Source organism: Porites lutea, chromosome 5 (assembly GCF_958299795.1).
Source record: "Porites lutea chromosome 5, jaPorLute2.1, whole genome shotgun sequence".
NCBI classification, from domain to species: Eukaryota; Metazoa; Cnidaria; class Anthozoa; order Scleractinia; family Poritidae; genus Porites; species Porites lutea.
In genome coordinates, this window is record NC_133205.1 from 45,711,417 (window position 1) to 45,728,651 (window position 17,235).

Below are 17,235 nucleotides of genomic sequence, written 5' to 3' on the forward strand. Positions count from 1 at the left end.
TAAGTGAGATTTGGGTAAAGATTTTTCTTCCCAAGCCTTTCTAGAAAGATAAAAGATCAAAATCCGAGCATTTCTGAAAACCTCACGAAAACCTTTCTGAAATGGCCGCGCGATAGACTGGAGACTATGTGACGTCAATGTTGGTCTTTCAGGGCGGAAAAATGTTCTGCGCAAGCTTCTGCGCATCCCTTATCGCCTGCGTTTGTTTGTCTCGTTCTGTAAGAGTTCTGACTGAGACTGAATGAAATACACGAGGTGCGAACGTTTGCTCCTTGTAAAGGCTTTTTTTTTTGTTTTTGTTGTTGTTGTTGTTTTTTGGTCACTTGAAAATTACTTTGGATTCAGAACAACCAATGTTACAGTAAAAACAGATCATCAGTGAGTCTGAGGAGGAATAAAACCTTTTGAACATTTTCAAAGAGGTTTGTATTTTTCTGATAATTGTGCATTCGATTTGTGAATTGATTTTGTGTCCAGTGCTTCCCCTTCTTTCGCCGGACTGAATTAAAACCCGCTTGTATTTTGTTATTAGTAGTTACGGTTAGTTTTTTTACATGCCCATTGCAGAACCAGCTTTATTCTTGTCTTATGTCAAAGAACCGTAATGCAAACGCTTGCGAGTGAACAAACTTGAGCGCTTAAAACTTCCTCGGAACTTTAGAAGGCCAGCAAGCTTACTGGAGAAGAATAGACTACTTCGATCATTTTTCTGTTGCTCAAGTAATTATAGTCAGAGTTTTTTTCCTTTAGTTTTTCCAGTTTTAATTACATAGTTTTGTTATCTTTCTGTACACATATTTTCCTTTCACTCGCTGTGAAGTAGCGGAGAACGACAACTGCCGACAGTGACTCCAAAACAATCGACTCTTTGCCAGCTGGATTTGACTGAAGCGAGCAAAACAAGTCCTTATGTCTAGTTTTCTGTATTTTCTAATGATTCAGTTTGCTGAGTTTAATTTGCTTGACTGAAGACCCTTGCATGGACCAGTTATTACTAAAGAAAAGTAGCTAATCTAGCTAAGTAGTCGGAATCATGGCTTGGCTGCGAAGCTTGCAACTGATCTTTTGCTTTTAAGATCTTTAGGTAGGTTGTTTCCGTACAGAAAATTCACTTCCTCTTTGTCAGCAGGTATAAGAGCCTTAAGCCTTATGTTTTTTAATGAAAATTTGTTGTTTTGCAACCTTATTGAAGCTTTTTTTAGTTCACTTAACTGAATTTTATGCATGATGAAATTGTTTTTTGCTTGTTGCATCTCTTTGCCAGCTTAAAGTGGCGCCTATGGTCCTTAAAGTGACCTCAATCAGTAATCAAATCTGATACATAATTGGAAACAAGTTTTTGCAATAATGTATTTTTAACTTTGTTTGAAGGAAATCTTACTTTTTAATACGCGTAGGTTTTTAACAGGTGTTAATATGCATGTTCAACTTGACAACACAAAGCAAAATTTATCTGCGCGAAACGATCAAGTTTAAAAAACTATGGTTGCTTTGAAACCGATCTTGGGGAAGATTTACTAGATAAAGATAAACTCTTTTTCTGCCCACATATCAACGCCAAAACTTCTACATTGAGGATTTTGTTTGTATTTTAGTGATCTGCGAAGCTAGATCGAAGTGTCCGATTGAGCGTGGGTTTTAAAATATCAGCTTGAGTGCGACAAAGTTCAGTGACTTCAAACACATTGTGGGCAAACTTGAATTTCTTTGGGCAGATCATTATACAAAGATATTTTGTTTTTGTTTCCACGGTGGAACTTCGGACCTTATATATCCAGGAACTTTCTTATATGAACACATTTTGTGAATGCTTCTTGAAAAAAATCGGACTTAAGGTGATTCCATAGTAAAAGAACCTAACATAGATTGTAGCTTAAACTTGGTACACTGATGTAACAAGTCAAGAAGATGATAAAAAAGTAATAAAAAGTGGGGGTCACCGTGCTCGTTTTGACGTCACAATGCTGACAAATACGGCTATTTAGGATCCTTTTACAAAAACCGCGGGCAGCCCAAAACTAGACAAAAAGAGAGATTTTTTCGATGATGCATGTGGCATCACACAGAATTTGACTTTAATGTATTGTTTATCCACTTAGGTACCAGAAAAATGCCTTTTAATGCCCTTGTTTTTACTTTACGCTCCAAAGTAGAATTAAATTGGACGCGCGCTTTTCGACTTGTGATGGCTCAATCCGTACAATTTAGTAAAATTGCCAAAAAACTGAACATAGATTTATGCCAATTTTTTTCTCATCGAAAGGAAGCACTGTCCTTATTAAAATCATGAAATAAAAAATGGGGGTCACCGTACTCGTTTTTCCGGTAGAGCTGCAGAAAGTGCGCACCAAACGCATTTTCTCCAATTTTTGAGAGAGGACTGGGGCGAGTTTCAAAATAGAATGTATGTGAAAGGGGGAAGAAACTATTAAAAAATCCGGTTTTACAGAATTTACATTGAGATATCACATTTAGGACACAATGTGATAAAGAAAGTGTTTAAATGAAAATCAAAGTGAGTAAGCACAAGTTAAACATCCACTATCGAGGTTCTCCGAGAGGAGGTCGAACTCAGCAACACGCGTGCTGCTTACGTTATGCACATTGCCAACACGTTGAGTCTCACCTCGGCAAGAAACAACAGCAAGCAAAAATTCCAATAGCGTTTCTCTTCAGTCAACTTCATTTTAATAATGTTACTTCACATGCTCTTTTTTACGGCGGACATCTTGTTATGCGCAGTAAGAGATGCGCAGTGCAAAACTAGGGAATCACCTTAAGCACGCACATTTCCAGTAAAACTCAAGGAAATCAGTAAATGTCGTTAAAGTCCGTTTTACTATGATGTCTTCTTCGAGAAAATTAAATAATAAGAAGGATATAACCACAGCTTGCAACTTTTGAAGACAAATTGCCTGTTCTTTCCAGGTTTATGGCCGCACAAACCACTTCTGCGCCAAGTCGCGCGACTCGGAAAACTCTGTTTTGAATTTCCCGCTTTTTTTCACCTGACCAACATTGACGTCACAAGCTGTTTTTTCCGACAATTTTTCAGACCGCTCTATGAAGATAAGGGCCAAAAAAAAGCAATTTTTAATTGCAAATATCTCAGAGACACTTGCTTCAATTGAGCTGAAACTTCATAGTATGTTTATTTGGTTCATATTAAACACATTTCACTAGAATTGAACTTAAATAAAAAAGGTCGAAATTTTGGTTCATTTGACCTTTAAGTACAAAATTTAATGGTAAAAAACTCAGAACTATAAACATTCTTACCATATAAGGTGATATTCCATCACTTCCTGTCTTCTCCAAAGTAAAGCCAAACTAACAATAAAAAAACCCTTCCTGAGTGATCTCTACTTCACAACTCTCAGTGTGCAAAGAAAGTAATGTCCAATAGCCAAGGCTAGTGGATTTTGCTATTGGGCTAGTGAATTCTGTTTTTAACTTGCCCGACGGGCACGTGATGTTTTTTGTGGAATTCAAATAACAGAAGAACTGTGAAATCAATTCTGCTAGTCAAAAAGTTTTGGGGCTAGTTGAAATGACGTCTGGGCTAGTAAATACCAGCTTCAGCTTGCCCGAATGGCAAGCTGTAAAAATTATTTTCGTTGCACCCTGACTCTATACATAGTTCGTACAACTTCAGACAAAAAAATTTCAAGGACTTTTCAAGGATGTTTCAAGGACAAATTACAGTTTTCAAGAGCTAAGATTTATTTAATAAATCAACATTCTTTAATCCCCTTTGATCACCCTATTGGCTAAAACATGTCATGGAGTCATTTACGATTATTACTTCTTCAGCCATCATTGATTAGTGGTGTAACGATTATTTGAATTCTCGATTAATTGCGATTATGACCGTTCGGTTTGATTCACGATTCTTTGCTTCCACGTTTCGATTTTGGTTGGATTTTTGCTCACCTTTTCCAGGGTGCCCTCAGTGAGTTATTATATTCTAAAATAAGAATCCAGAACTCTTTAATGTGCATTTTTGATTGACCAGCAAAGACGATAGTGAGATATTTACCAGAAGGTAAATGCAGTTAATGGAACATGAAGCCCCAGGGAGGGTAGGCTAAGGTAGCCTATCCCAATGTCTGCTTTGTTAGATCTTTAAAGCCTTATTTATGATTGAAAGCACGCTGATTTTAAGATACAAACAAAAGCTGTTTGTGGTTGGAGCCTGACTAATTTGTCGTATGTTTGTCATCATATTTTTCTTAGCGTTGCGCAGATTGGTCCCTGTTTTCAAGGCCCTATTCATGGCTAGACTTTAATCATGATAAGACTAGGTAGCTTATGGTACAACTGTATTCATTGGTCAAGATTTGAGACACTGTCTAGCTATAAGGTTCTGCTATTTCAGACCTGGTCATTATTCGTCTAGCTTGCACGAAAGCAAACAGTTACAGTAATTTTCCTACCCACTCTCCCTCCCTATGGAGGAGTTTTGTTGTGCTAGGTATCAATAAAGTTTGGGGGGTCACTCCTTTTGGTGCGGTTAAGTCTGCGTTGCGACTTCCCCCAAGCTTTTGGCATTGCTTTTGTCTTGCCATCTTATTCATTTGCCTTAATCTTGTCCGATCCAGCCCATGCGGTGCTGGGGAGATAAGAAAGGCTCTGCCAATACTCTTGTCCTACCCCATGGTAGTGGGGCGATAAGTGAGGCTTGTGTCTTTGCTGTGCGCATAACCTGAAACCGCTAGAACCTGCCACAGGGCTGTGTCCCCCGCTTATTATGCCATCTTGTAGTAATTGTCTTATTTGCCTGCGTGCGTTATTTAGTTGTGTTACCTTTTCATGCAGATCTTAAGCGGAATAGTGACATTTACAGTTTGTGCGCCATTTTGTGTTGCCTGGTAAAAATGCTGTCCTTCAATCTCCCCTTGAGAATTTCCAAATAAGGCAAACCATGTGCAACACACTCTTTGTCAGGTTCTCCAACATGGCTACGAACCAAGCAACTGTGAATCCTCCTGTCCCTGTTGTTTAGGGTTGCATGTTGTTTACATTATGCGTTATGTTATAAGAATCAAGAAACATTTACCTAATCGAATCGAAATAATCGATATCGATATCGAAAGGCAATAATCGAAATTGAATCGAATCGCAAGGAAGATGAATCATTACACCCCTATCACTGATCACATTATTTTCATACTACACGCACTTTCCACTACAAGACGTTGCAAAATGACTGGGTATGACTTGCAATTGCATCTGAGGTACAGAAATGGCATTTGAAATAAAGAAACAAAAATAATATTGTTCATGCACAAAAATGTTTTTACAATACCCGTGAGTTTTACAGGTTCTTACAATGAGGATGAGCTGAATTTTCCTTGGCAAAATAATCTAATTTTACAGAAAACGGTGTCTGGCATAGACAAGGTTGTGAATTTCAAGGACTTTTCAAGACCTTATAAAGAAATCAGCTACTTTTCAAGAACCTAAACCAAATTCAAGGACTTTTCAAGATGACTAGTAAAATTCAAGACCTTTTCAAGATTGTACGAGCCATGTCTATATAGCTGCATGTCCCCTGTCTCAAATGTAATTAGTTATTTTCCAATTTTCAATAAAATTTGTTGTTGTTGTTGTCAAACAAGCCCCCTCCCCCAACACCAAGAATGAAACCAATAAATAAATATAAATATTAAATAAATAAGGACAGTAATTAAGTCCAGAGCTATATGACAACAATAGACTGGAGATGATTATTATTGTTTTAAAACAATGTATTTGTTTATTGCATTAGCTAACTTAGTTCATGAACTTCTACCCACACTATGCAGGATAGTGAACTTGTGGATGAATCTGGTCAGTTGCTTTTTTTTCTGAAAACGGCTGTCTTATCACCATTTACACAAGAAACCTTTGGATCATGAGGTCCTTGGTAATTAAGACCTGTCTTAAATCTCAAAGTTATTTCTAAAATTACCAAGAAAGTTGCGGCTTTATGTTTACAACACTACCTTGAATCATTTTACCAACTTAATGAACCTCTACAATCAGTCTATAAGCAATTTCCATAGCTGCAAAACTGTCCTCACTTGCGTTGACAAATTGACAATTGTCACTGTGTTATACTTTTGCTGCTTGACCTGTCTGCTGCTTTTGACACTGTCAACCACGATATCCTGCTTAAAAGACTTCACTCTAGGTTCTCAATTTACAGTACTGCTCTTGACTGGTTTTGGTTGTACCTTACAACCTGCACACAATTTACCATAATTGATGGGAAAAAATCACAATCTCGCGAGCTCAAATGTGGCATGCCTCAAGGTTCTGTCCTTAAACCCATCCTGTACCTACTTTATACAGCACCACTGGCTGATGTTCTGCATTATTATAAGATACAATTTCATTTCTTTGCTGATACTCAATAACGCATCTCCTTTTCAGCAAGCAATGACCTAGAATCACCCAGTACCACTACTAAAATCCAGGATTGCTAGTTAGATCTTGATAAGTGCCCGGCTCTTAATAAACTGAACTTCTCTACCTCTACTCTAAACGCATTGTCCTATAGTCGCAACCACCACTTTGATTCAGAAAATGATACAATTCATCCATCCCAATCTGCCAAAAACATTGGTGCCATTTTTGACACCCCTATCTCTATGCTTCCTTATGTGAACTAGTATGTATATCAGCCTTCTACTATCTGCATAAAATTTCTCGTATAAGAAAATTCCTATCTTCAAAGACTACTGAGACTCTCGTCCATGCTTTTGTACCCTTCAAGCTTGACTACTGCAACTCTCTTTTGTATAATGTGCTGAAGTATGTTTTGAAAAAGCTTCAATCGGTACAGACTGCTTTTGCGAATATGACCACATCACCCTAGTTCTGTCCGATCTACACTGGCTTCCTGTAAATGAGCGTATTAAATCTCAATTTCAAGGCTCTACACCAACAAGCACCCACCTACATTCAAGATTTGGTAACCTGCTATTCACCGCTCAGAACACTACGATCATTTAGTACACTACACGTATGCATGAATCCCAGTAACTAATCAGAAATGCTTTGGGTCTAGAGCCCTGCTGCTGCTTCTCCTGACCTGTGGAACAGTCTACCAGACAACTTCCGTTCATGTGACAATATTTAAGTACTTTTAAATCTAACCTTAACACATATCTTCTTAGGAAAGCATATCTTTGTTAGTATGGCTATTTTTATCTTAATTTTCATTCATTTACTATTTATTGTTTGGAATGTTGTGTAAAGCACCTAGAGCAGGACTGGACAGGCACTATACAAATTTTAACTATTATTAGTTTATTATTATTATTATTATTATAAGTTTATTATTATTATTATTATTATTATTATTATTATTATTTTTATTATTATTATCATCATCAACTTTCTTGTCCTGGCTTTATACAACTACATATTGGCAAATGAGATTATAGTCATAATCACATTATAGATTAGGACACAAGAGCAAACCACAAAATAACTACCATTGATGTTTGCAGTTTGGTTTTCTCATGCCTCATTGGCTTTTTCCTTGCAGCACAATAAAATTCCATTAAAAAATCAACACTTCTGGTGTTCACAGTTTTGTGAGTATCACAGTAAGAGTATAAATAGAACTGACTTTACATTGAGGTTAGTATGTTCAGTGCTTGGATATATCTTGAATGAATAACTAAATAGCCATTGAACTCAGCTTTTGTATGATGTGAAGAATCATGTAGATAAAGGAGGGCTCTACATGCCTTGGCCAAACACTCCTTGATTTGTATATCATATCATATCATATAAAGCAATAAGCAAATAATTATTGAAGTTGTGAGTATGTGAAAATCATATATGTGAACTGCAGAGTGAAGAATTATATTGCAGAGTGCTGCACCGGTATCGCAGAGGTCAAGGGTTCGAATCACGTGCAAGCCTGTTTTTTTTTTTTTTTTCCGACTTACTTTTTGCAACTGCAAAAGTTGCGTATATAACTGCAATGATCTTCATTCACATAATTCAAATAATTATTGTTAATACACAGGCACTTTGATTCCATGATATGTTTTATGACCAGAACAGATTACTACTGGCACATGCATTTAACATTTTATCACCAATTAGTTGCTTCCTGAACTGATGGCCCTGCAGCCATTTGCTTCTTCATTATACTTACCTGCACTTTACTTGATTGCGTTATGTCTTCTATCGTCAAGTTAGAAAATTTAACAGTGAGGTTCCCCTTTTGAAGAAATCCAAACTTACTCAACTCGATTGTCTGTCTCACTTCATCCTAAAGGGAATACAATATTCACAGGCTATGAACTTTGGGGAGGTTACCTGATACATGCAGGTCTTTTTTTTCTTACCTATGTGATCTGAAAGGAATCAATGAAGTATATTAAATTGGAACCATTGACATATATCATAAATCTATCAATTAACATGTGTATTATATTTAATAAAATGAAATTATAGCACAGCTAGAATGTTCACTTGACATTCAAAAGCACAAGTGTCCTTCATATTCCTATTCTGCATGGACTTGGTTGACTAATACATTAATCTCAAAGAATTTGTTTGAAGAATGATTAGCATTGACCCAGGATTAAACTTTATTGTGGGTTCTTGTTCCTTTAGTTCAAATGTATTCTCCCAGATAATTTTCTCTATTCTTCTTAGCACATCCAATGATCAAATTGTAGACAAAATTAATTCAACTGAATTGGCTTTTTAGGCTTTCATATTTGATTTCTAATTTTGCATTATTCTGGCTTATCTTAAACCAACTTTGAACATTCCAGCTCTGAGCTCTCAGCAATCCTCCCAAGTTCATCCATAACCAGAAGCAAATGCCACAACTCAATATTAACAGGCTGAGCTGTTTACCATTAGCTTTGGGGTTTCAATAAGCACCGACAACTGACAAAATGCCTCCGTTACTTTTTCCCCGAAGGAAAAAGGAAACAGTTTTAAGAATGTGCAAATAAAAAATAAAAACGTATTCTATGATGTGTTTTTCCATAAATTATGCTTTACTCAATGTGGTTATTCAAACACTACATTTCAGTCATTTTTTCAAACGTTTCCTTATATGTTTACGCCGAGTGAAATAAGGTGGTTTAAAGCTGGTTGCCTAACAGAGCATCCCATTGAAAATGTTCTTAAGAACCCTAATTAAGCTTAAGTCTCAACCTACAAGAAGCAGAAGCTAATGCTAAAATGGTGGTGTCGACAAGTAAGTAATTACAAAAAATATGAACAATACACCATACGGGCCACATTTGTAGGATAACCATACCTTTAACTGTATTTTATGGACTCTTCCCCAGCCAAGACGAATAAGAAACATTAAGATTAATAAGGTTATATGAAAAACAAAATTCGCCTTTCCACTACAAGAGGCAGCCATTTTGTAATGACGAAAAATTTGCAATGACGTCAATACTGTTTCCCAGTTTTTGTGTCCAGCGGTTTTATTTATTTACGGTTTAGGCCACAAGTAAGAGAAAATGGTGGACATTTTCAACGACGAGCAGACTTTTTATTTCGCTTTCTTCACGTTCACGATGGCTACAATCATCATGGCTTTTATCCTTTCCCGTTTTATCACTCTCAATCCGTCATATCATGTTTAAAAGGTAAAACTTCAGCCAAGATAATCTTGGTAACATTTAAAGCTCAAGCTTTAGCATATTAAGCTTAACTTCAATATGATCATGATATGCCCTTAACTTTCTTGCTTGTGTACGCTTTTAAAGTTTTGTACGGATGATTATAGTGTTCAGCTAGCGCAATTCCATTTTGGTAAACAAAATTTATCGGAATATTTTTTCAGGTTGTTAAGGTGTTTTTTTTTTTTTTGATTGGCTGATACACAGCATAAAATTAACCCTGAAGCGTCTAAATTCCCATTATTTGTTTAGAACCATGCTGGGGTTTTTTAGTCGTCCAATCAGAAGCACGGAAATTTTTTTGCTGAAATATGGACTCAGAGATATAAAGGCATCCCCGTCTAAAGAGTAGCTATAATGCATCAGTCAAAACTTGGCGGGGGAATTTAGCATTGGCTGGGTGTCAAAACACTGCTTATTTCCCTGCTCCCTGGGCCAATAAGTTTGTTAAAAGCCCCGTATAGCAGGGGCATTAGTAGTTCTAGGCTCAATTTCAACCTTTCTTTTGGGTGCAGTCTTGTTCCTCTCTGTGAACAGGCTGCTTTCCAAGAACAGTGGCTGGTAATCGAGCCTAAAGCAAAATTGTTCAGAACTCTTTAGTCGTCACACTGCTGGACTCTTTCTAAAGTCAACCATATATATTTTAACGGTACTTAGCAACTGCCTTCTACATTGCAAGTCAATCATAGTGTACATACATCAGACTACTCAAGATTGACTCAATTCTGTACTTATTTAAACTCAAACCAACGAACTGCTTAATGGAAAATCTGAACTGCATTTATTCAAATCCATGAAAAATGTTACTCCGAGGAGTGCCAGAGGATTTATTTTACCTAATTCTGAGATTGGACCTATAGAGCCAGTATTGCATAACATGTACAAAATGGCTCACTTACAACAACAGCATTTAACATAGCTTTTCCAAACAAGTTCCACTTGCCTCTAAATGTGGCCTCTCCCCTTTTTTTGCACCCTAGGCATGTCGATAACATTACTGCAAAAGCGTCTTGACGAATTTATTTGTTAAGCGAGCTGGCGTAGACCGTAAGTCCCTAATTCAACTTTATTGCGTATGCATTCATTCCATCCTAGAATATGCATGCCAGGCTTTCCATTCCAGCTTGCCAGCCTGTTTGTCCGACCAAATAGAGAGGGTTCAGAAAAGAGTCTTAAGAATTCTATTCCCAGAGGTCTCATACAGCAAGGCCCTGGAAGATGCGGGTTTGAAATCACTCTTTCATAGACGGAAGGAATTATGTAGCACTCTGTTTAAACAAATTGTAGAGAGCGATGGCCAGCATAAGCTAGCTGGCCTGCTGCCCGTGCAAAATGTCAATCAGAGATATAATTTAAGGAATAGGCTTATGTTTTCAATCCCACGTGTAAAAACAAAGAGGTTTAGAAATTCTTTTATAGTGCAAATATGCAGATAAGCAACAAATGTAAATAGAACTTATATTATAGATTTGATGTAATCTTATCACTATATTATTAATAATTCTTCTTTCTTGTGATATATAGTTAGGATTTTTTATAAGGTTAAATTTTTATCACATGTACATAACGCAAGAAATTCAGCTTATAGCCGCTAGTTGTGATTTTGAATAAACGATTTATCTTTTTATCTTTCTTATCTCTAGAATCAAGTGCAATTTTCCAATGTCTTATCATCATAGTTATTTTCTAAATCTAAAATCTAAATCATGACTTTCTATTTTGCTTATTTCCTAAAGGTTTTCCATCTTCATTTTACCTTTTCCCCAGGCAGTTTGGCAAAGTTAACAGTGGATTTGTGATCAAAACACGGTGGAGGAAGAGATCTCAAAACAGCTCTGCCTTCCTCTTTGTGATTTTTTCCAGTTTTCTAAAGGTGAGAGTAATGGGAGAGTAACATTTCATGTTTACCCACTGATTCGCTATTGGCTTGCAAGTCAGTGGTTTTAGCTACAAATCGTCTCCTGAACTTTCTGTTGTGACACTGCATTTATCTGTTCCAAAAGGTTTACTTTGTGTTAATTGTCTCACAGTGTACTTTTGGGTTTTAGTAGTGGACAATTGGTTTCTTTGCTAATTGACTTGTCCTGATGATCCACTTATATCCTGAACTGCTGTTAGGGAAAGTTCATTTAATATGACAGGGGGGGGGATGAAGATATTGAGGGGGGGGCTCCGAAATTTTTAGACACCCGAAGGGGGGGCTCTGAAAAAATTGTTGCGCTAGGAGGGGGGGCTCCGAAAACTTGTATACTTCAAAACCAACACATGACATCATCATACAGATCGGATGGTTTTCAACTCAACAATTTAATGACCTGTGCAACTCAGCTATATCACGTGGTTTACAGATATAACAAATGTAGTCTCAGTAATTATTACACTCTTATTCATCCCAAAAATGCTTTAGAAAATTGTATCACAACTGTATCTCAAGTTTGTCATAGTATAAACCATTGAAGACAATAACGGTAAATATATTTAATACAGTCTAGCGATCTTTTTTTAAGGGAGCAAAGGAATTGAAGGAGGAGGGGGGGGGGGGCTCTGAAATTTTTTCGACTACCAAGGAGGGGGCTCCTAAAAAATTGAACCACTAGCGAGGGGGGCTGCTAAAATTTCAAGCTTTGATTTTCAATATCTTCATCCCCCCCCCTTGTCATATTAAATGAACTTTCCCTTAAGTATTGGCAACTCCTTGCACTTTAAAAAAAATGCAGCTTTACGTCTCCTACTGGAGACAGGACCACTATTTTTTTACGTGGTCATCCAAGCCACGCAAAGGTCTAACCATTTGCAGGGAAAAGGTAGTACCTTCATTTCTCAGTTATTTGAAGACCCTGTGAGTATTAGTCCAACCCCGGGAATCAAACTCACGACCTCTCGCTCAGCAGTCAAGTGCTCTACCAGCTGAGCTAATCCTGTTGCGGTTTTGATACTAATGTTGCTCCATTCCTTTCTGTGTCTAAGACTAGGGTGACCTAGTTTGTGCCTTCCTGTCCTGTTTTTTTATCATTGCTTTTAATCTCATTCTCTGTAGCATCATCTCTTCTGCCGCCATCTTCACCATCTTGGGAAGCAAGGGTTAAATCACGTTAAATCCCCGCTTCTGTCCCTACTTCCTAAGGGGGCTAGGGTTTCAATTGACTGATGTATAATGATTAACAGTTCTCCAAGTACATCCACAGCTCAATGGTGCATGTTGAGCCGTTTAGATTTGTTGCACTACAGTATGTGGTCCTTGGTCCGCGTGTAAAAGTCATTAACTTCAATATCTTACCCAAATCTTCACGTAACGAGCTGAAATACTCCCTGAAGATAGCTTTTATGTTCCTGTCAATAATCCTGAAGTTTCAAGTTCCAGACATAAATATTTTGCTTGGAATTCGCAAAAAGGCGACCGTTTTCGATGGTCCTTGGTCCGCGAATCTGGTCCTTAGTCCGCGTCTCAGGTAAGCAGCATGATAAAAACGTAAACATGTTATAGTTTCCACACAAAAACGTGATTTTCACAGTATTTCTTGTATTTTTTTCTTTTCTTGATGCAATTAAGCTAAAGTTTTTTTCGGAAGATGTTGTGAGCATAAGATAATCTGCTTTTCTTTCAAAGACTTCAGACAACAGTCTCCTCGAGTCTCCCACACGAGCGTCGACGAGCAGTTTTTAGATCTTTTTAGCGCGGTCGAAAATAATTACCAAAAACTCTGTATGTACTTGAGGTATTAAAAAAGAGAACTTGTTGACATGTATAGGGACGACTTTCAAAACATTCTTCGAAAACAAAGGCCGTCGCTTTTTTACTTTGGTAAGTTTTATTCAACCAAGGTCATAGGACGTGGACCAAGGACCGCTAAGCAAAATTTGGTGATATTTTTCAAGAGTCGCTAAAACAAAAAATTCAGAGTCTACAGCAATATGCTTCCAACAGCAGAAATAAGTTGATCTGAAAACCTGTTCTGCAAAAAGGCAAGTCTTCCCGTTGCGTTTTAGTTATTCGCAGGCTAAGTAAACATGACCACGTACAGTTTACGGTGCCGCAAAAATCCAAACTTCAAGAAAGACAAATTAACCTACCTGTCAACAAACTTTAATTTCGCGTCTTCACCCGCAGCAAGAAGGCTGAAACTTCGTCATATGAAAGACTGCTAATCAGTAAATCACGATATCTTTCATTACTCAACGTATTTTTTTTCTTGACGAAATATTTTATCATTTTCGGAAAAGACGCGGACCAAGGGCATCGGGGACTTGCGCGGACCAAGGACCACATACTGTACATAATAAACGGGCAAAAACATTTATATCGGTATTTTCAGTTAGTGGAGTCAATGAGTGTGTTGTCATTCGCTAAGCTGTACTTTGGAGTGTGCGAATAATTTTCTCTTTGAAAACTTTGTGTAAAAAACAATTCTTTGTGCTCGTTAAGTAGTTTTAAATCATTGTTATTCTGAATAGACTTTGTGCATTGCTCTTAATGTTAAGATAGTAACCTTTGAAAACTACCAGGTAAAAAAAGGTCTCATAATGTTGATGCATACTCTTTTGAGCAGGCACTAGCTTTCGCCACTAAGTTAAACCAGGCTCGTAAGATGCTTATCGATATTACTCAACTTTGTCTTGTCCGGGATAACTAAATTCTGGCCATTTTGGATTTCGATTTTGGTTGAATTTTTGTTCTTAAAACTGTAATTTTTCTATTTGTTACAGACTACCAGACGGGACTTTTTTGAGTCCTAATTTTGTAGGTAAAATTGAGCAAATCTACAATTTTGATTTGGGCTTCATTAAATCCTTTGTAAGTTATAGAATATTTTAGAAGAAGCCACTCCCAATGTTAGCACAGTCACTGACAAAACTTAATAAATACAACACTTACTGTATCAGTGGCCATCCAGGGGGTCAGTCCTTGGGACATACATCGTATACGGGCATGGTTTGGGATTTTGTTGACCTTTTTTTTTTATTATTTTTAGTCTTGGCCAGGGGGGTTGGATCACTTTTGCCAGTTAGAGTAGGGTCTCGGGGGAAAGACCAAGGGGATTTGGAATGCTCCTTGTAGTCAAGAAGGAAAACATGCAATAAATCCTCTCAAAATTTTTCTTGATCACAAAGCACGAGTTGGAGATTTTTTTTTCTGCAGCAAAAGTGAGCAGTAGAGCCTACTACCAGAACTGGATATAAGAAGCAAAGGACTCTGAGAAAGTCTTAATGAATCCTACAACATCAATGTTGTCCTTTGCCAATTCCATGAATGAATTTCAACACATGCAGGAGGCAGGTGCAATTTGGTTGGATTTCATTTTCAGCTGTTTTGATGTATCCAGATAAAGTACAATTCCCACCATGAAAATTAAATTTTATACTTCTTTCTGGTAACTAAAGTAGCCTTGTAGGTATCTTATGAATCATCAAAGTTCAGCTAGTTAGAGCACTGCTGTGGTGTCATACAGCTGTAGAATTATGTGATTAAATTGTTGAGGGTTTATCACAACTACTTAAGTATAACTTGTCTTTCTTCCCTCGAAATAAATGCATTCTAGTTCAAAATTGACGTGTTCATCAATTCCTCTGCAACTCTTATTATTTAGTCAAATCTTACTTCCAGTTGTTACCAAATATGCATAATTCATGTTAAAATGTAGTATTATTTCCTGTATCCATCTGGTATGATAAAATCCGAGAGTAAATACTAACATGTCAAGCGCAAGGTTGACCCTGCACTGTTACCTCCTAGAACCAAGGGTTTTCATTAAGAATTCCAGTAGCAGGAGATAGGTGTAACATAACAGGAGAATACATTGAAGAGGCTCCACATCTGAATAAAAAACAGTCATAACCAGCTACCGATTGTTAGCTGGAGAATTCTGTGTAGTAAACAGAGAATTCTCTAATCTCTGATGCCTAATAAACACCCTGCAGAGAGCCATGAAAGACTTTGTCAATTGTAAAGTCACTGTGTTTTAGTTCATTTGTACAGACGTCAATTATCACTTCAGTTCAATCATATTTTTTTCTCATAGAGAAGAGTGGCCTCCCAAGAATGGACATAAAATAGGCAACATAGCAGCTGGCTATCAACATGAAGTGCACTCTAGAAGCAAAGCCTGCAAGCAGCATGATGATGTTTTCGTAAAACAATGCAAAGAAGAAACTGTCTACAGCCCAGAGCATCATTTTTTAAACACTTTATTCTAAAGCATTGTAAGGGCATCGTATTACAGTTTCATCAAAGTTATCTCAAGCTTAAGGTTTATTATTTCTATGTTATTGTTTGCACATATGATACCTGAAACATATGAAGCATCAAGTATATTGTATATTTCTGTCAACAAAATTAAAACAATTCTAGAGAATAACATTTGTGTAGAAAATAATATCTCAGGTTACAAACAAATTGTAGAAAGACTAATAAAATTTGAAACAATAGTCATATTTGTGAGGCTTAAAAAAGTTTCTCAGTACAGTCGAATTGCCAAGAACATGTGTTTTTCCAAAAAAAGTGATACAATGAGGCTGAAGATCCAAAATGGCCTTTGTAAGTAATGCAGCTTCAGATAAAAGCGTTTGTTTGTTTTTTTGCAGCATGCCGCATTTATTTATTTTTCTCTTTTTTTATTTGTCTGTTTATATGCTTATTTATTTATTAATTTATTAATTTATTTATTTGTTAAAGTTGTTCACTCGCAACTTCAGCAAAGTAGTTTTTCAGACAAGCTGTCTCTTACCAATAATGTTTAGTTCTACTAATATACTAAACTAAATTAGCCTACAGCAATAGAATAAAATTGAATTGTTAAAAATCCATGGAAAATAAAGAGATTCAAAAGCGGACATTATTCAGGCAGGCGGGCTATGTCATGGATGTGCTGTGTAGTTAGGATCCAGACAAGTAAAAGCTAAAACTGTGGGGGGGGGGGGGGGGTGAGGGGGGTGAAGCAAACTGTTTTTGTGGAGGGAATTTAATTTCGACCTTATCAGTTGTTTCTTCTGAGCTAACCTGGATAAAAATTGATGTTGAAAGGAAACTTCATCAACCTTAATTATTGTCATTATTGACACAGACTCAGGTTGTTTTACAATATAATTTTACATTATTTACTGTCTCGGTAAGGTGTAGAATTTTCCACAATGATCTACTATGCGACCAATGGTAAGGGTATCATTACCAGCTAAAATTTTTATTATTTAAAAAGCATTGTAAAAGAAACAGGTGGTATTATTTGTATTCTAACAGCTGCTGCCTGCTGCACTTACAGCAATACAGTGTTCATTTGACTCGTTTTTGTTTTCTATTTTGTTTTGTTTTGTTTTTCTCAACATCCTGGAGTAAGGAGTGGTTTGCGGACAGCTGAAGCCTTATTTACACCCAATTACAAAAACGTTGTCATAGAAAAATGAAAAAAAGGAAAAAGCCAAAAAAGGAATTAATTTGGGTGATAAGCCTAATGAATGCATTGGAAGCGTCCGCACATGGACGTCGCTATTTGCCTGTTGGAATTACCCATTGTTTTAAAGCTGAAAGACAATAAAACTGAAAATTCCAGCAGGGAAATGCAACGACTGTAAATGAATCTACCATAAG

At 36.9% G+C, this 17,235-nt stretch overlaps 1 protein-coding gene and 1 long non-coding RNA gene across 2 annotated transcripts in view; one reads left to right on the forward strand and one right to left on the reverse strand.

Moving 5' to 3' along the window:
- The window catches only part of LOC140938778 (protein GPR107-like), a 37,956-nt gene extending 28,557 nt beyond the window's left edge, over positions 1 to 9,399 (reverse strand). The window contains exons 1-3 of the mRNA XM_073388306.1: positions 9,284 to 9,399; positions 8,159 to 8,275; positions 3,280 to 3,330 (exon numbers count right to left, since the gene is read on the reverse strand). Of these exons, the coding sequence (XP_073244407.1) occupies positions 3,280 to 3,330; positions 8,159 to 8,275; positions 9,284 to 9,394 (279 nt within the window). The 5' untranslated portion in view covers positions 9,395 to 9,399. The remainder of the gene's footprint in view (positions 1 to 3,279; positions 3,331 to 8,158; positions 8,276 to 9,283) is intronic.
- A 74-nt stretch (positions 9,400 to 9,473) lies between these two features.
- On the forward strand, positions 9,474 to 16,482 carry LOC140937562 (uncharacterized). The gene is made up of 3 exons (XR_012165490.1): positions 9,474 to 9,623; positions 11,393 to 11,529; positions 15,674 to 16,482. It is a non-coding gene; the product is annotated as an uncharacterized lncRNA (long non-coding RNA).
- The last annotated feature ends 753 nt before the right edge of the window (positions 16,483 to 17,235 follow it).